The sequence below is a fragment of the Sminthopsis crassicaudata genome, chromosome 2 (assembly GCF_048593235.1).
Source record: "Sminthopsis crassicaudata isolate SCR6 chromosome 2, ASM4859323v1, whole genome shotgun sequence".
Classification (NCBI taxonomy): Eukaryota; Metazoa; Chordata; class Mammalia; order Dasyuromorphia; family Dasyuridae; genus Sminthopsis; species Sminthopsis crassicaudata.
The window spans coordinates 115,473,685-115,494,498 of NC_133618.1; the positions used below are offsets into that span (position 1 = coordinate 115,473,685).

Genomic DNA, 20,814 nt, shown 5'->3' on the forward strand with positions numbered 1-20,814 from the left:
GTGTGCATATATATCACATATACATATATAATATCTATTAATATTTCTTCATGAAACACAAAGTAAATTTAGATATAATTTTGGTTTTTAAATAGGAGTTTCCAAGATTCAACCCAACATTAAAATTTTGGCCTGTCTCTTTAATTCGAGAAACAGTAAAAACGACGACAGATGGTAGACAGAATTGACTTATGTCCTCTATTCTTTATAGAAGAAGGGGGTGCATAGAAACTTTGATAAAGGCACAAGCTACAGTATGGGGGTCTCTACTATAATTATCTAATAGTTTTTTTGACCGATAGTTCAGAACATTTAGTTTTTTCTTCCTCAGACATGCTTTGTAACCAACCAGCAGTCCTGTAGGTTGCCATGGGTGATGCTAGTGCTGACATCCAGTCCCCAGTACAAATAAGCACATGATGGATGAGCCTTTAGTCCTGAACCTTAGCAACCCCTGAGATTACCACTGCTTCCCACCCTAGTCCTCCTCCTTCCCTGCCTCCCTAGCCCATGCAAAGAGAAAAATCATTATGTAATAGGAAGAACATTCAAACTTACAGTTAATTGGAAACATTGTAAAGAAAAAGGAATGCTTCAGACAGCATGTCTAGGGAAAATAAATCATTCTGCATTGTTATTTAATGAATTGTGACATCATTTCCTGAAATTAAACAGAGATGACACCATTTCAGATCATTCTGTGTAAAGCTTATTTCAAATAATTCACAGATGTTTTCTTCTAGGGACTAAGGAAATGATACAGAGGCTAGTGGGGGTGGGGGCTAGTAGGAGAGATCAGAAAACTATGTGCAGTCTATTTGTGTTGATCCTGTCTCCATACTTCTTAGGCTATGTTTGATATCTGCATTTTCACTCATACATTAATTGTACTTTATCCCTACTTGTATTCAATATACATTTGCATTTCTGAGTATGAGAAAGTCTCCCTGAGCACAAGCAAGACTGGTTTAAATTTGGTATTAATTTAGCCTATAGCTATTGATATTAAGTAGACTAATCTCTGAATCATAAAGACACTAATTTCCAAGGAGTAACAACTAATGCCCCTGAAATACTGATTAGATTAAATATTCAGGGCCCTTAAAAACAGGTTTAATGATAGAAATTATCACAATATCTCCATGGATACAATTATGGAAATTTGCAAGTGAAGAGATTGGAGGATAGACCAGAGAGGTAGTCAGTGTAACTATCCCTTGGTGTCTGTGCATGATAGTGGACTTCTCAGATAGTTGAAAGAGGCCCAAGTTCAATAATGAAAGCATAGATATAAGCGTTGGTACATTTGTTGGTAAGAGAGATGAAATTTCTTAGTCAAACAAGGATAATCAGAATCATTCAGAATTAGTCTGTGATTAATTTTTTACCTTCACAAGGTTCATTGGGGTTCTACACCTTAAAAATGGAATCAAAGTTTCTGGGGGGCCTTCATGTGGCTTGGGTCAATATAATTAGCCCCAGAGGCCTCCCACAGCCTTATCTCTGGTAAGTCACAGCCTCTTAAAATTAAGTCAACTAGATTGCCTTCCTTTAAGAAAGATGAAATAAGCTGTGTCCACATCACCCCAAGAAAACTGTTTAAAAAGCATTTAACATATGTTCAAACAAGTAGGATTGTTTATTTTTTAATTTTATTTATTTTATTTTGGGGGGGGGAGGGGGGTATTCCACATGATCTATCTCTTTTTTTCTTCTCTCTCTAGAAAGTAAAATCTTTAGGCTATCTGATTTCCTTCCTTTGAATAGACTGGATGTTTTGGCATTGTGTTGACTTTGGTAAATGCTGTAGAGACATTTCCACCATGAAATCCAGGCAACATATTTACTCATAACTTAAATATTATAACCATAGGATATTTTAAAAATATTCCCAATGTCAAACATATAACTATTCAGAACTTGGTGGAGTACACATAGCACATAGTAGCAGAAAAGAACTCAAACAAAAGATTAACTACACTTGAGTTTTTCAAGGGAAAACTACAGCACAAATAGATGAAGATATGTGTGTATGTATGTGTCATGTATGCAACATGTATGCATGTGGTAGAAGGAAAGGGGATGTAATAATTTATATGAACAAAATCAGGATACTTTGTAAATAAATATATGAGATCAGGAAAAAAAGTTTATTCACTATATATACTTATGATAGTACATATTTACTATTATATACATATGTAAATGAAACATACACAGAAAGAATGAGATTATAAAGATGAATTTCCTATATGTGTATCTATGTAGTTGCCCACATCTTATACACCAATGCAGCTTTAAAGATCTTCTGTATTCCTGCATATGTGTTTTTCCTGGAATTACTATTAAGAAAACCTTTAGCTGAAAACTATTATGAGCAAGTGGTGTCTTTGTGTCTAAGCACTTCCTGTTTTCATTCTATGATCAAATATGTTCTTTGCAGGGCAAATAAGCGAGCACTTGAGAAAGAAAGTAGAAGCTCTGAGAGGTTAATTGAGTGTACTAAAGGTTTCTTGGCATGGAGGACCTTTCTAGGTTTATGAATAAATCGTCAATTGGTCCTGATTCCTTGCTGTTTCTTTTCTTTAAATATTTTTAAAGTCAAATAAAAACAATCTAGACGGCAAGTTCATCATTCTGATATCATAACTTCTGTGTATTAGGGAAAAGAAAATGTTTCCTGAGGATTTCCTATTGTATATTCCAGATTTTTCCAGGAAAAAAAATAAAGCTAATATATTTCCAACATATTCTTCTTTAAATATTTATAATTTCTTTAATTGAAAAGTAAGGGAAATATTCATTTATCCCCTCCAAAGAGGGAAAATAAAATACTTTTTGATTGTTTAAAACTCGAACAAACAAACATTATTATTGATTAAATAGCTGATTTATTTCCCTGAGATTACTGAAATATTCAGGAATGGATCATTTAACAAGGTAAGATGTGAAATATAGAAGCTAGTGGGGAATTGAAAGCAAATAAAATTACTTATTTACAGATATCAAGAACCTCTCTAATAGCCTAACTTGAAATGAGGGAATTCCTAATTCCTTATGTATAATGACTTCATTTTTCAAAATAGCCATTTTATATTTGAATTTTTTTTTCCTGATAAAAGGGGACAACAAGTAAGTTTATTATCTTCCCAACCCAATTTGATAGCATGCAGGAATTTTATTATTCAAACAGCTTAAGTTGTAGTGCAATTCCTTCTTCCAGGAAAATCAGAGGTTAGTGATTTTTGTCAGATTGAGACTAAAACCTAACATTTGCTACAGTTGGCCTTTGTTGAGGTGGGATTTTGGGGTTTCTTTTTCTTTTTTCTTTTTGCCTTTTGAGGTATTCAGAATAGGTGACAATGGCTTGCAGTTGAGAACATATGTAGAAAGACCCCTGCGGTTTATGGAAAAAGTTGTTCCATGCTGGTTGGGTGTTTGGAAAAAAAAAATACAACCAGAGTTCTTTTATGTTCTCTCAGTTAATGAATGCATGAATGTCAAAATGGGCCAATGGCCCATTCAGGGGGCAAAGCCTTAGCAGTCTCCTTCTTAAGAACACATCCTGAGATGTAAAATACATTTGCTTAACAAATTAAAATAATGAGATAATTCAATTAGTTTCTTTTTTTAAAAAAGAAAGAAAAAAGGGTACATCAGGGATTATTGTAATACAAGAACAGGTCATATAACACAAAAGGGGAATAAACTAGTTTGAAATAATGCTAAGGAGACTAAGAATGAAGGAATATATATTGAAACAGTTACTTTTAAAAGAAATTATATGAAATAATTTATGTAAATATATATGTATAGTACTTAGAAATTGGTATCAATAATATGTTAAATCTCTATATGGTAAAGGAAACATTAAAGGGTGAATGGTGAAAAGGAGAAAAAAATAATGGACCCTTCCCATTTTCAAAAGCTTCATTATTCCTGTTATTACGTTTAATAAATTAACTCTGAATTCAATCCACACTAGTTACAGTCTATATCTCCAAGAGCTACAACTAAATCTTTCAGCATGTGGAAACTCATTAAAGATGGAAAAGTAAAACTTCAGCAGAACTATTCTTCATCAAAGCTAGTCTGCATTGCTGGAGTGAAGTTTGAGATGAAGAGGAAATGGAATGTCTAAAATAAAGCTACAGAAAATCTCTTCCAGGGGTTAAGGGTAGAAGTTATGTTAGGCAAAGGGGCAAGGGAGAGATAGCAGAAAAGAAGATGGGAAAGTAAATGGGAGAAAGTAGTTATCAGAAAGTTATAAAAATACCATAAGGAGAGAAATAAAACATTTGCTGAAGGAAAAAGAAAAACAGAAAAAAAGAGAGAGATTAAGGAATAATTGAGTACATAATCATAGAATTTTAGAAAATATATAACCCAGATGGTGGGATAGAGTACTGGACCTGGAGCCAGAAAGACTTATCATCATGAATTCAAATCTGGACTCAGACACTTATTAGTTCTATGGCCCTGGGCAAACCCTGTTTGCCTCAATTTCCTCATTTGTAAAATAAACTGAAGAAGGAAATGGCAAGTCACCACAGTATCTCTGCCAAGAAAATTACAAATGGGACTGAAAAGAATCAAACACAACTGAAAAAAATGACTGAATATCTCATGTCACCTGAGACTCAGAGGGCTTTTAAACAATTTATCTAAGGACCCAGATGAGTGTCAAGCTCCTTGATTTCATCCTACATTCTACTATTCTACATATATAGACACTAACCTCCATATCTAGATCACATTCTCCCCTCACTTCCACTTTAAAATAAAAGTTTTTGTACTTCAAGGCTAAGGTCATATATCATTTCCATGAAATTTTTGAAACCCCCCCCAGTTGAAAGTGACCTCTCCTTCAAATTTTCCTAAGGCATCTTGCCCAGATTTATTTTATTTTCTGTATCATACTCTACCCTATTAATATTTATTTAGATGCCATTTGTTCCTTTTTGGCTCAACAAATATCTAAAAAAGAGCCTACTACATGCTGTGCATTGTGCTAAACATTAGGGAAACAAAGAAAGGTAAAAGGCAGCCCCCTGCTTTCAGAGTGCTCACAATCACTTTAAGGAAACAACATGCAAACAATCTACATACAGGATAAATAAGAAGTAACAAACAGAGGGAAGACATTAGAATTATTTAGGATTGAAGAAATTGGATTTTTAGCTGGGGCTTGAAGGAAGCCAAGGAAGATAGGAGGTAGAGATGAGGAGGGAGAGAATTCCAGGCATAGAAGGAAACAAATGAAAATATTCATAATTGGGATTTGGAGGCTTGAGTCACTGGATCACAGAGTAGTTAAAGAAAGAAATATGTGTGGCAAAGGGGGAGGAAGGGTCATCAACGGCTTCGAATGCCAAGCAAGATTTTATAATTGATTCTGGAAGTGGTAGGGAGAACTGGAGGAGGATGACAGACTTGTGCTTTAGGAAGATCATTCCAACAGTTACAGATGCCAGAGACATGTGACAAGGAGAATAAGCAGCAGGTTAGTGCAATGGTCAAGGTATGAGGCAATGAAGGTCTGCACCAGGGAAGTGGAGATTTCAGAGGTCATGTGCATTAAATGTTACCAAGGAATTATTTATAGTTTGTGGCAACAAATTGAATATGGGGTGAGAAACAATGAGGAATCTCCAATGACACTTGAGTTTTGAGCCTGGGTGATTGAGAAGATGGTGATTACTTAATAGTAATGTATAAAGGGAAGTTTTAGGGAGGAAACAGAATTAGTTCAATTTTGGCATAATAAATTAAGATGTCCACAGGTTGTCTTGTTTGAAATATCCTCTGGAAAGTAAGTCTGGAGGTTATCAGAGAAATTAGGACTGGATAATTATAAAATAATAATAATAATAATAATATTTTTTAAAAAATTTGAGAATCATTAGCATAAAGGTAATAACAAATTTTTGGGAGCTAATGAAATCTTGAAGTGAATTGTATAGAAGAAGAAGAAAAGGGGACCCAGGGATGTCAACAGTTAGGAAGTGTAAACCGCATGAAGATCCAGCAAAGGAGACTAAGGAGAGGTCAGTTGGGCAGAGGAAAACCAGGAGATAGTGATTTCTGTAAACCCAGAGAGAAGTAATAGAAAAGAGGCTTATAGACAATGCTAAAGGGAGCAGAGAGGTAAAGAACAGAATTGGGAAAAGTTCCTCTGATATTATATTAGATCACTATGAACTTTGAAGAGAGCAGCTTTGATTAAGTAATGAGGTCAGAAGTCAGACTAGAAAGTTAAGAAGAAAATGAGAATAAAGAAAGTAGAGGCATATATTATAGGTTGCCTTCTTAAGGAATTTGTTATTGTGGTGGATCATGAAGAGGATCATGACTTCAGGGAGGTGATACCCTGACATGCAAGGGAATTGCTTTTAACTGAGGGAGAGTTGTGCTAAGTCACCAGCCTTACTTTCTCCTCCAGAGCCATCTGGGTCCAGCAGCCAGATATAGATCAGAACAACTAGAGATGGCCCTGGATGCAGTTGGAGACCAAGACCTTTTAAAACTAAAGTCTTTACAAGTCTCATTTTGACTCAATATATCCTTTCCATCCTTAAAAAACCAAACAACAAAAGCTTTATTTGGCCCAACCTTTCCTGCTATCATTTCATATCTCTCCTTTTGTACCTAAATTGTTTACACTATCTATCACCCACTGCAACTCTAGGTCAAGCCCAACTAAGTCATTGTTTGGGTCCTGATTGGTTCTGAGTGAATGTAAATAGAAATTGTTTCTAATTGGGTTGGAAACACCAACGTTCTTCCCTTCCCAGACTGATTCACAGATATACAGATATACAGACAGACAGATAGATAGATAGATAGATAGATAGATAGATAGATAGATAGATAGATAGATAGACAGCTGTATATATATATCTATATCTATCTATCTATCTATATATATACATATATAAATATTTGTGTGTCTCTGTGTGTATGCATATAGATAGATATTTTTTTGACTACATTAAAAGAGGTCATTCAATCTTATGTCTTTCCTATCTTTAATCACTGATTGGGCATTGACTAAGGAGAGATATGTAATGATAGCAGGAAAGGTAGGGCCAAATAAAGGTTTTGTTGTTTGTTTGTTTTTTAAGGATTGAGAGGATATATTGACATATATGAACAGCCAGTAGATGGGGGTCCAGGAATAGGTGGAGGAATACATTGAAGGAACAGTCTGAGTAAGAGGATATTAGAAGACAGGGATTTTATCATCTATCATTATCATACACCTAGTACCTACCATGATGGCTTTCAAATAGCAAATGCTTAGTAAATAATTGTTAAATTATCTGTTAGTCTCAATTTATAGCAGCATGGCTACTTTTGGAATTAAGAAGATCTCTCGATCTCATTGCTGATGCTTGTTACCTATATGACTATGAACAATCTTTAGTTTCTTCATCTATAAAATGGGAGTCATAATACCTAAATTAATTACTTCACAGGGATGTTGTTATGAGGTAAACCATTTTTCAAATGTTGAAGTGATTTATATATGTCAATTATCAGTTGACATCCCTTATTCCAAGGATTAGAATTCTTTGAAAGTCTTTTTGATGGAGAAATTTTTGAATAAGTCTCCAGACACATTTAAACTAGACTATAAGCATCTTTAGAGCAGGGACTATATATTTCTTTTATAAGCACACCTTATATGTATAAGACTATATATTTCTTTTATAAGCACCTCTCCCTCTACTATATAGCACCTAACACAGATATAGAAAATGGTAAATAAATGTTTCATAGAATGGCTAAAGTTTTGTCATAAGTTCCAGTCTGAAGTTTAGTTCTTTAGAATACATATTGTCTGTGGTAGCTCACTGTCACAAACTTAGAAGGAGAAATAATGCAGAGCCAAGACAAGGAGAGGGTAGGATAAAAGAAAGGCAACAGATTGGTTCCCTGGGTCTTCATATTATAAGATATAGTCTATAGAACATATACATACACATATAAGTACACATATGTTGTGAATGTATATTTGTATATGCATGTGTGTATATACATATTCCCTTCAGGTCAATTTAGCTACTCTGAAGGATGCTTCTTTGAAGTAGGTGATTATTGTGTGAGGGTATAAGAGCTGTTATTGGGAATAACAGATTCCTTTTCTTGTCCCTCTTCTACCTACCTTTAACTAGCTAGGTCACAATGTATCTTTATGGGTCTCATTTGCAAATGATGGCCTAGTCATCATTAAGACTGAGAACTGAAAGGGATCTTAAGAGCCATATTAGCCCAATTTCCATGCCTTTGCAATAGCCATCACTCTTGCCCAAAATGCACTCTGGTTTGCCTGAAATGCACTTATTTATCTTTTGTCTCAGTTTTCTCAGTTCTTCAATTTCCTAGTTTCTTTCAAGGTAAAGCTCATGTCACATTCTATGAGCCCTCTCTTGATTCTTTCAGTTTCTAATGTCTTCCCTTTCCCCTGCCTTATATTTACATATATATTGTATAAATATTTTGCATATATATATATATATATATATGTGTGTGTGTATGTGTGTGTGTTATCCCTCCAATAACAGAATGTCAACTCTTTGAAGGTATTTTTGTCTTCGTGCTCAGCAAGATGTATATTCACTTAGTCCTTATGGCTTCTAGCTCTAAACTTCTATAATTCCTTGATGGGGGTGGGGATAATAAAAGGAGGGAAAGACATGAAGATCTCCTTTCAGTAAGAATTTATTGAAGCCTCTTTACCACTAACAATAGAGGAAGGTAAAATGCAAAATAGCAGATAATTCTGATGAGAACAAATCCACTGAAAACACAAAACAGGTGGATTTGATTTGAAGACAATAGATCCCTTAAGATCTATATATATTTTCCCCCTGCCTTTTCTGGTTGTTTCTCTAACTAAATCCACTACTGGAAGGAAGAAAAAAAAGAAAAGCTCCTCCTCTCACCCTCACTCAACTTCCAAATTAAAAACATTTTACAGGTTAGTAAATCTCCAGCTGAGGTGATGTAGCAAAGAACAGCTGTGAAGTAATTTTGATAATGATGAGAATAATAAGCACATGGCAAGGTTCAGGGCTTTGCTGTTACAGCTTCAGTGCTCCTGAATAGATAAAAGTGATTAAATACTCCTGATTATCCCTGACCAATATGTAATGGATTTACAGCCCTTTCAATTAGTCAGTATTTGCTTAGGACTCATTATTTTGTCTTTGGTTAAGTAATCAGCCCAGAGACTGCATGTTCTGTCTAATTCCTCTGAGCCAAGCCAGTACAGGCCCCTGACCTTTGAAATGGCCATAGCTGCAAGGCAAGAATACCTACTACTCCAGCAGAGACATTGGCTCTTCTAGCTAATCCTGACACCACAGGCCCGATCAATACACCTTAGTTTGCTACTAATGTCCTTACATCAAAATGGCTGATTTAGGAATGTGGATCTATCACTCTCCCTTCCTTGTAACCATTCTGCCCTCCTTCTTGCCCTCTGCAGCTTTGGCAGAGCAGCGGATCAGCAGTCACCACCATGAATCAACATGAAACCTTGTCCTGGAATCATGGCACTGTAGCTAATGTCATTCAGCATCGCAACACACAAGCTAAAAAATAATTTAAAAAAAAATCTTCTCCTTTCAATATACTACCCCATTTATTCTTATCATTAGCCCAAATGGAATGGGTTAAAAAAAACAATCATATAACAAAAAAAAAATCAAAAAATAATTCCACCCCTTTCTAATATTTCCATATGAACCATAAAATAAAAAAGGTAAGATGGCCTCTCTGAAAAAAGTCTATCATGATGCCCAAATGATGTTGTAATAGTCACCAGTATACCCACAAATAAAACCAATTGCAAACAAGAGAATATAACTAGAAGTAGTACACATATTTTATCTCTTTATCCCCCAAATGAAGAAAACTAGTTTTTAAGATAATGATTTTGAGTAGACGACAACAAATTTTTAATCTTCACCATTAGGAAATCAACATTATGAGAACATTCAAACCTTTTTTCATGTGTCACATGAACATCTGGAAAGTTTGCAAATTGTTTCTGTGATTCAGCCCTGAACTTGTACATTGGTATACACAAATGGCAGGGAAGGCATTGCTTCCCTTCTCAGACGAAGTGCTTTCCTTGATAGTCCAAAACCCCAAACATGTTTACAAGTTTCAGAGCTAGACAGTGGTCTTCACAACTTTTCCACTCAGATACATTTTCAGAGAATGTGCCCGCATCTACTGATGTAGATTTAACTACACACAAAGTCACTGTTTAGGGTCCTATCCTTATAGGATAATCTTGAGCGGCGCTCATTATTGGAACCCCAGAGAAAAACAGCTATCCTTTACAGCAATGTCCATAGATTGATATAGCATTTCCATACTCATAACTTATAAGATTCGCCGAAACAGAAAGAAACGCCTTGGGAAAACATACAAATGAACTAAGCCCTATTGCCTTTCTAGGAAAATAAATCTCTAAGAGTAGATATCATCGGACATGGTAAAACCATTGTTTTTGTTCCCCATCTTCACTTACTGTGAGATGCTGGAAGAGCCATGCTCTCATGATATTTGTTGCTACTTTAGGGAAGATGCCCCTTTTCTTCTGACGTTTTTTGTCCTTGTCTGGGTCATCATCATCACCTGTACCAGGTGAAGCTACACTGTTGTCTAAACCATCCCCTAGAAAGAAAGGAAAGGAAATGTATTAAGCAAAAAAAAAAAAAAAAAAAAAAAAAAAAAAAAAAAAAAAAAAAAAAAAAAAAAAAAAGAAAAAAAAGAAAAAAAGGAAAAAAGGGAAAAAAGGAAAAAAAAAGGAAAAAAGGAAAAAAGGAAAAAGAAAAAAGAGAAAAAAGAAAAGTAAAAAAGCCTAAAAAAACAAAAAGAAAAAGAAAAAAAAAAAAGAAACAACAAGGTGTTGCTAATGATGGGCTAAGCTAAACTTGTATCAAATCTATTAAGCTCATATATTCTCTCTCATTAAATATAATTGCAGATACAAATATGTAAAAAAAAAATTAAGCCAGGCCTCTCCAAATGCTAATTTTGTGTGTCTCACACTTACACATATCATTAATTCAATTATAATTGTGTGCTTGACACAGCGCAGTAGCTCTTTGTCAATTATGGAATCCAATGTGGGAAAACCTGCCATAAGAAAACCCATTCAGTGTAAATGCATCCCCCCCATCCATAGTGAACACATACTGTAGGGTAATCAAGTTAAATGTTCTGTAGTCTATATATTCTAGGCTGTCTGCATAGGTGACAGTAACTGTGTCACTGTTCATTGCACATAACACACTGCCAGCTCAACCCCTCCCAGAACTGTCACCTCCCAAGTACACGCCTGTGTGAACACACACATACACATATACACACACACACACACACACACACTCACACACTTCTGATATGACCCTGCATTTGCATTTGCATGACATGAAAACTTCTCCCACTCTGCATCAGTGATCATTATCATTAAATAAAAAAGATGCACATCAAGGCAGGGCACTCACTTAATCAGAAGTTTCTATCAACATCTCTCTCTTCTATGCTTTTCTTTGGCATTAATTGTGCATTAGCAAAAATCATTTACTTTTAACAGTCATAGTTATTTTTTCTTGCCCTCCAGCAAAAATGCCTTGAAAGCCTGCCTGGAGGGCATCTAAATTATGTATCTGAAAAACTCTTCTGGCAAGGCATTGCAGGACCCCTACTTTCTTAAAATTCATACGAGCACGTCTTCCTGTTTTGGGGAAGGCATCAATCAAGAGCAGCAATATATGCCATATCCCTACATTAATATTTGAACTAATAACTTTTAAAAAAGGAAAGAAACAAGATCCGACTTGTGGCATAATCAAATGCAAAATAAATGAAGAATACTGGGACAGCACTGAGACTTTATAGATGGCTGTGTTTTCCTTGCACATCATTAGCCTGGAGCCACACGAAAGAGGAAAACAGAGAAGTGGAGAGTTTATGCTCCCTGCTGGTGTTTAAGAAGCCGAGGTCCTGGAAGGACATCTGGGAATTGCGCTGAGACGGTGGTTTTTGTAATTTAAGAATAGACATTCATTAGCAGTAAATGCCATAAATCCCATGCTAAGTAAAAACCTTGTCCAAGAAAGCCTAAAACAATAAACTCTGTGCTCACTGTAGCCTGAGCTAGACGCTCCATAGCTTCCTGAGGAATGCTACAGATCCATTGGCTAATTCCTAGAGCCTCTCCTCCTCTTCAGGAGGACTAAAGCAGATACATTTGTGCTCCATGGAGTCCACTGGCTTCCCAACTTGTATTTCTGCTTCACAGGGCTCCCCCCTGTACCTGTTTCTTTCATTCCCCACCAAAAAAACCTCAACCTTCTTTGACCAGAGAAGCACAAAAACCACAGCAAAGAGCTGGCAGATTAATTTTATTGACATTTCCATTTTCACTGCAATGTGATACCCTCCATCACTTGGAAGAGATGACCCTCACTATTTGCAGACTGACAGGCCACTTCATTACAACCACCCTGCCCCAAGGCAAAGCGGCTCCCTTCCATCTGCCCAAACACTAGAGCATGACCCCTAAGTTGCTGTTCTCTTTTTCTTTGCCTTCTGTTAATGATCAAAAAAAAAAAAAAAAAAAAAAAAATAGGAAAAAGGAAAAAAAAAAGAGGTAGAAAAAAAGATTCAAAGTAAGTAGGAAATAGAAGAATTAAAGTACCAGAAACCAAAAGATATAATTCACAACATTTGAGAACATTGGTTAGAGTCCCCTTCCTCAGTCTCTCCTACCTACACATCCATGCATGCACATGCCCCTTGCTTGCACGTGCGCACATGCGCACAGACACACACACACACACACACACACACACACACACACACACACACACACCCCACATACACACTTTTCCCTATGCCAAGGAACTGCTGCAAGGCAAATTCTCACAAACACTAATGGCTTCTGACTGCTCCTTGGCAACCCTAGCATTTTAACCTGGGTGGATGCGCTCTCCAAAATACAGACACTGGAGCTATCTCATCAGCTGTTCATGTGACACAGATGGAGAGTGGCTATTAGGAGCCAGGCAATGGGCCTTGGGGATCTGAGGTGCTCTACTGTAGCCTGAGGCAATTTTGAAAAGCAGTACCCGGAGATGGGGGGAAAAACCCATACTGAAAGTGCAAGTTTGAAGTCAGTCAGTCTGTCTGTCTATCTTATCATAGATAAAGATATCTTTGTCTCTTTATGTAAAAATATATGTGGATGTGGGAATATACCTTGCATAATATATGTGGGTAGTATATCTTTTCATTTAATGTCTTCTAAATATAAAAACATAGTCTGTAAACAATGCCTGTGTATGTGTTTCTCTTTAAGCACATATGGTGTCTACGTATATTTTCAAGTAGAAATGATCAGAATATCCTTTAAAACTTATTTGGCCCTTAGAGATAGATTTTGAGTATCCTTGCTTTAAAAGACTAATGGTCTAATAGAAGGAACTTCAACTAAAGATTGTTTTTGCCTTTTCCATTCCTAAAAATGAGAGAATATTTCCAAAATGTCTTCTATCTTGCTTAAAGGCAAAGTAGAGGGCTACACCTTCAAACTATTGTATTTCATTGTATTTAGATAAAGAAAGGATGTTAGAAGTTCCTTTGATATTTACTTCAAACTGGATGGAAAAAAAGAGCTATGTCAATTAACTCATGCTATCCATGTAATAATCACATATTTAAATACATCATCCTGGAGACCATGTCCAATTCTGAGTTTTAAGAAATAATGGATCCAGAAAACTCTTTAAGATTTTAATGCGTAATGGTTGCAGAGCTACATTGGTAGAAGATTCCTCATTGGGAATTGCTTTGGTATAAACCAATGGAATCCAGACTCCCTCACAACTCCACAATGAAATATTGCCTAGGTTTTAAGAGAATCAATTTTTATATTATTCATCATTAATGGTTATTCTGCCCCTTTCCAATGAGGAGATATTTTCCTCTCAATAAAAGGAAGATACTAAAAATTTCTCCCCTAAAGGAAATATTTAATCTGCAACATAATTGTTACCCTCAAGTAGAATAATCATGTCTACCTGTGTGATATCCAAGAATGTTCTGATAGGCAAAACCATGAAATAAAGAAAGATTTTCATGAATAGAGGTGTTTGGGGGCCCAAGTAGGGAATAGAGAAAAGAGTCAATCCCAATACCTATCTCCTCTATTTACTACACCTCCGGAGCAGGAGGTTTAGGGGAGCCTTCCCTCAGGATGTCTCCAACTTTTATTCTACAGGTTCAAGTGAGTGGGCAAGCTAATAGGCATGCTGTTGAACATTTAACAACTGGCTCTTCATGAAAATAAATTGTACCCATGACACACTTTTAAGTGAATCTGCATTATCAATATTTTCTATATTACTTTCTTTATCAATTTTTGTGGTATACATTTTTATGGGGCAAATTTAATAATCAGTTCTGATGAGTCTATTGGAGTTGACTCCTGCATACTTCTGACTATCTACACATATCCCAGGATAGCATCTCTCTTTAAAAATCTAGCCAGAGATGAAGAATAAGGTCTGTATGTTCCCTAAAAAGTGTTTGAAAATTGCACACCTGGTTTGTATGACTGTCCATCTAAGGCTTTGAGCCTTAACTGTAATATGTATGACATAGCCTATCACAAGATAAATGCCTACATTTCATGAAGATATTTAGTGGGGAGAATGAATCCATTCTCAAACATCAAAACAATATTGAAAAGGTGATTTTGTAGAAAACATCCCATATTTTATCCTGAGTATCTGCCTAACATACCACTAAAGTATAGTATGATCTGGTGGTTAATCTTGGAATCAGGAAGAAGTGATCTCCAATTCTACTTCTGTGATGCTTAATAATAATGCTTAATGGTCATGGTTTCAATTTACTTATCTATAGAGTAGTAATAATATCTGCAGTACTTAACTACACTTGTTATAAGATTCAAAATGCACAGTAAGTCACCAAGTGATATATGTCTCAGTTTATTACTATTTTTGCCCTCTGAATTCTGGCTTTGCTAATAGCATCTTCTCAAGTAGTGAGTAATCCATGGGCCACTTAGTAGCACCACCGCTCATGAAGAACTGAATTAAGATTCATTTGTCATTTTTTTCCTGAAAGTTTGGCCAAACATTAAATTAAATGGTGCTATCTTGACTTTTTTTTCTCCCAAGACATTTAAAAGATGTATTTAGTAAAAGCATACAGCCTGGAATGGAAAATTACATTTAACATTTATGGATGAATGGCCTCTAAGTAGACTATGACCTTGGATATCTAATTACATCTTCCTTTCGAGGGCATGGCTTCTCATTCTATTTACTCTAAGACTTGGGTATAGTTTAGGAATGAAAGTTATTGCTTGATTTGACAGCAGTGTAATAGTGGAAACAATGATATCCTAAGCAAGGGAAATATTTCAACAGGCAGACTATTCAATTCAACAAACTTTTAAATATCTACATGATAAGCTCATTACCAAAGCATAAGCTTTTCCCATTGTTTTTCAACTAAAATAATAGAATATTAGAACTGAAAGGGAATTTGGAAAATTCTGAAGTCCGATACCCTTTCATTTTATAAATGTAGGAAAAGAAAATCTTAACCTGGAATAAAAGAAGACTCATGGATAATGAAAGTGAATTTCAAATATTTGAAGGGCTAGCTTAGAAAAAAGGGACTGAATGTGTTGTCTCCCAAAGCTAGTATTAGGAGCAAAATGGGTAGAAGTGACAGATGTGAAAGACGCAAATTAATGAAAAATTTCTTAATAATTAGAGCTATCATAAAGCAAAATGCCTGGGAGGTAACAGTTTCTATTTTTGAGCAAATGCTAGATAAACACTAGTGTATATGGGTCCTGGTTTGACTGAATAATCTCTTACTTTTCTTCTAACTATGAGAGTCTGGGGTTCTCTGAGATCCAAAGCAGAGAAAGCTAATTGTACATCATACAACTAGTTGTCTTCCTTAGTCTCATGGTGGGGTAGTCTTTGTATTATCATCAACTTATACTATTATTGTCATTGACTTAAAATTGTTCTATATGTCACTTTATAGTTTATAAATCATTTCCATAGATGTCCTCTCTTTTGACTTCAATTCTCAGGGACTGGTAAAATCTCAGAAGTGACTGCTTTGGCATATAGAAGATAACACAAAAATTGTTTGAGGCAATCCTGGGATTTTTGCTAGATTTGACTTATATAGCTGACTTGCAGATTCTTGTTCTAATTGAGTGATTTTCTACCTGAAATTCTAGGACCTAAGACATTGGACTAATTTTAAAAAGTAACTAATTATGCCAAGGGGAATGCTTGGGTCCCAAGAAAACCTTGGGACCCAAATTTATCTCTTATCCTGTTCAGTTGGCTTGTTCAAAATCAGATTGATTTGGGGAGATTAAATAGACAATAATTTCTCTGCACTCAACATATACATAAAATGAGCTAAAATGACACATTTCTTATTAATGAAGACAATTCTTTTGTAATACTTATTCTTTTATAAGTATTATTTTACTGAACAACAGACTCAACTAATTACTTTTAAGGACAAAAAACAAGTATGTGACAATTTGCCTTCATGCATTTTACATTTTAGACCAATTGGACCTCTTAGTTCTTTACCAATTTCATTCTTCCCTTTCACCTCTCAAAGTCAATTGCTTGTGAAGTTTTTTTTTTTTTGTTTGTTTGTTTCCATACTCCTTAATTGTTTATTCATTTAACAAACATTCATTTAATCCTTTCTATGTGTGCATAATAGACATTTAATAAATGCTTGTTGACTTGAAAGTCAACGTGGAATAGTAGACATGGAATCTGACTCAAAGCTAGGAAGATCTTACACCTACTGATTTCCTGACTGAGCAAATCACATGTAACCTCTTAGACCTAGGCAACTCACCAAGAGTCTAATTTATGGAGAAGGTGTCTATGTGCATTGCTAAAGGGAACTTCCACAAGTAGGGGGTTCCTAGGCATCCCTCCCTCTCTCTATTGAATCAAATTCCATTGAAATATGTCCCTTTCTCTGAATTCCAGCATAGGGGCCACACTTCTATTTAAATCTAACTCCCTCCTTTAACTGCTCCCTTCTAGACAAGAGACCAACCTTTTTGAATCTCTTGTAACATTTTTATTAGATTTCTCCAATGAAGTTATCGTATAATAATATTTATTATTCATAATTGGTCTGCATGTTTTACCTCCTCTACCACATTATAAGCTGAGATCATAACCTGTTTACTTTCACATCCCCAACACCTAGTCCCATATCTTTCCCAATAAATGGCTAGTGAAATAGAATATCCTTGTTTATTCTCTACATAGTAATATATTTATATATAAATAATTTTGTAGTAGGTTGAAAGATAGTTTCTAGCTTTCATGTCTATCACCATAATTTTTCACCAGCTTGCATCTTATTTTCAAAAGAATAACACGTATGGATTGCAGAACTGAATTTATAGATCTGTATACATAATATGTGTATGTGCATGCAAGCACTTTCTCTTTCACACATACATGCTGAATACATACAGAGATTTTTAAATTAGCCCTTAGTCCTTATTTTTCTTTCCCAAAGTCTATAATGGTTTTTGTATGAACATGATTGTAACCTAGTGGGATAGTAGATTATAGACCCATAAAAATTATAAGAATTTACCATAATATGGCCAGATATATCTTTTGATCCAAGGTTCTTTTGAATAACCTGGCACTAAGTTCACTGAATACCAGTGTATAATGGGGATGAATGAAGAAAAGGGAGTGAATAAAGTGCTCTTTTGATACCAAAGAGTTTGTCATGCTATATAATATAGTTAAAGTTTACCTCCTTTATTCCTCTACCATTGAACAGGTTTGGAACTAGACACTTCCAATGCATAGGAATCTATCACTCATAGGTGTCTCCAATGAAAGAGTCTCATGACCTTGGTAACTAATTCTATTTCTATAATTCCCTTCCTATGCACAGAATTTTACCATACTCTGGTAACCAGGTTAACTCTAAGCAAATATGTGCCTTTGCCCTTAGAGAGAGATTTTTCCCTATTCTGAATAAGCAGGGTAAAGGACATTGAATATACTTTATTTATACGGCTCTATTCTTAAATCATCTGTATCCCAGTATAGGGGAAAGCTCAGGGATGACCCATAGAAGATGATCCCAAAGTAAGAGTCATGTAAAGTACTGGTAAGCTTCACTGAGAAGAGAGAGAAAAGGATAAAATATGACTCTAGGAAAACAATGTATAGTACTTTGTGAACTCATTTTCTATCATCATCTCTTTATGCTTTTCCTTTCACAGTACCATACTTTGAAAATAGGATTAAAAAACACAAAAAAGTCAAAAGATGCCTTCCTGTGCATGATTGTTAGGGACATCATTCTGGGGGCTAATTCTGGGGAATCACTTACAAATCTGTTTAAAAGTTACATATTAAAAAAACAAAAACACAAGGTTTGGTTAACTGTTTTAGAATAGGGTGAAGGATTTGTTTATAAGATACAGGGAGCATACAAGCCTTCCAAATATCAGCAAAGTAAACTTTTTTATGCTTTCTATTTAACCTTTTTTTTTTTTTAACCTTAGTTGGAAAAGAAGAAAAGCCCAGTAATATCAGCATAGAGAGGTGGAAAGGGGGGAGGAAGAAGAGGGAAAAAGAAGTGAGGGTGAGGGACACAGCAGTGAAACCTGCTAATTACTGATCTCTTTTACTGTCCTGCTGTGCTTAACTGTCTGGACATGTTAAAGTGAAATTTTGTCTGTGATTTTCAAGTGACTAGTTCATGGCCCTCTACCATGGAGTGCAGCTGAAGAGAGGAAATGCTTTCGTTTACATGCAACATTTACTAACTGTGTGGGTTTCCCCGACATTAAAGAGAGGACAGTGACCCAGTCCACCTTTTTCACACTCAAAAGAACACTGAAAAAACATGTCTTCATAGGCTTACCTCGGGCTCCTTTGGCCCTGAACACCCTCCCCCCAGGGTATGAGCCCAAAGAGGGAAGAAAAAAGAAGGTTTTATGCTCCTTTCTCTTCAACTTTTCAACTGCTATAAGCAGCATTTAGCAAATTCAGCCCCCAAATGGCTCCAAATGCTCTGAGCGGCAGGGGCTCATTCTTTGTTATCCTCCCTCTATTTACACAGGATTTACGGAGGCTCTCCACTGAAGAGACCACATGTTTGTGACAGAAAGCACTTCCATTCACACTGAAATCAGGCAATAGGATTGTAACCACTGCAAGCTTCACACTGACCTGAGATTAGGGATTTCAGCAACATTGAGATTGGTAACAATCTGCTAACTAACAAAAATGATCCACAGACAACTTGGCTGCTTTCAGTCCAGTTTTTGAAATCTGACCATGTCCACAGAGATGAAATTACCTCTTAAAAGAATACCTAAAAACAAGCCAAATACGAGGAAATATGCATCCAAAGACAAATAGTTCACTCATAAGAAGAATATACATCTATCTAAGAGATAATGGAAAAGAAGTAGAAAAAAAATCAGACTGCAGCTTGGATTAAAACCACTTTACCCACTGGTTGGAAATATAAAGTGTAAAAAACAGACAGATGGACAGATATGTAAATGTGACTGTGTTTTAGGCTTCAGCTGGCAAAGTTAGTATAGTAATATAGTTTTATACGCCTGTATTTTCCATATCATGTTGGATTCTGTTAACAGTTGAATAGAAACATCCTTGTACTGGTCAAGGACCAAGCCAGTCCCCTTAACTTGCCATTTAGAAGCTACCGGACAGCTTAAAGCCTAGCTGCCAAAACTTTGTAAACCCCATGGAGAATTGTATTTTGTCTGCAGCCTGTTTTTTCATTTACTTAGGTTTTTCTGTTTTTAAATTTTAAAACTGTCTAATATTTCAATTGCAAATTTCAAAAGATTCCAAAAAAACAAGAATCCCTATTTGCCTAAGCTCCTCATAGCATCCTCTGGAGCATATTGATGAAAGGCAATAGAAACTTCTATTCCTTTGCCATGATAATTCTCACCAAAATTGTTTTATCCCTGGGAAAGGAGAGTGAAAGAATGTCCTCATTACCCACTTACCTGGAATGAATTTGATGAGTACATATAAAAAGTACATAGTATATTCTAAGGTTATTCACAGCATATCATAATAACGTTCTTCTGGAACTCTAATGAATCATTTTAACTGATCTCTCAAATACCCTTCTCCACTGTTAACACTCAGATTTTATTAGGGAAGAAAGTGGGGACAAATGTCTGTCCACTTAAGTCCCAGATCTCAAATTCAACTCGACTTGTACTATACTACCTAAAGCTAATGCTTTTTAAATGTTCTGTTCTCCTCCTCAGTGTAGTATTTCAGCCAACACAGAGTTCACAATCTTTCAATCCCTAAAATAGAAAGCTACTATCCTCAAGTCATCCTAGAAATGGACCAAATACTATCACTCTTCCAGTACTCTTCTAATATACAAAGAATGGGGTGAGGAGGGGAGGGAGGGAGGGAGAGAGAGAGAGAGAGAGAGAGAGAGAGAGAGAGAGAGAGAGAGAGAGAGAGAGAGAGAGAGAGAGAGAGAGAGATGGGGCCTGGGGAAAACAGGGAGAGAGAAGGAGGGAGGGAGAGAGAAAGAGAGGCAAAGGAAGAGAGAAAAGAATTCACCAATAGAAGAACCTACTCATCACATTGAAAGAATATCTAGAAAGTCTCTATCAGAATAGGAAATGTTAACCTTTGAACCAGCAAATATGTA

At 35.7% G+C, this 20,814-nt stretch overlaps 1 protein-coding gene across 12 annotated transcripts in view; it reads right to left on the reverse strand.

Annotated features, from left to right (window-relative positions):
- The window catches only part of LOC141554778 (homeobox protein Meis2), a 220,475-nt gene that overhangs the window by 142,126 nt on the left and 57,535 nt on the right, over positions 1–20,814 (reverse strand). For all 12 annotated transcript variants that reach the window (XM_074287065.1, XM_074287066.1, XM_074287069.1 and 9 more), the window contains one exon: positions 10,547–10,692. In XM_074287065.1, coding sequence (XP_074143166.1) covers positions 10,547–10,692 — 146 coding nt within the window. The remainder of the gene's footprint in view (positions 1–10,546; positions 10,693–20,814) is intronic.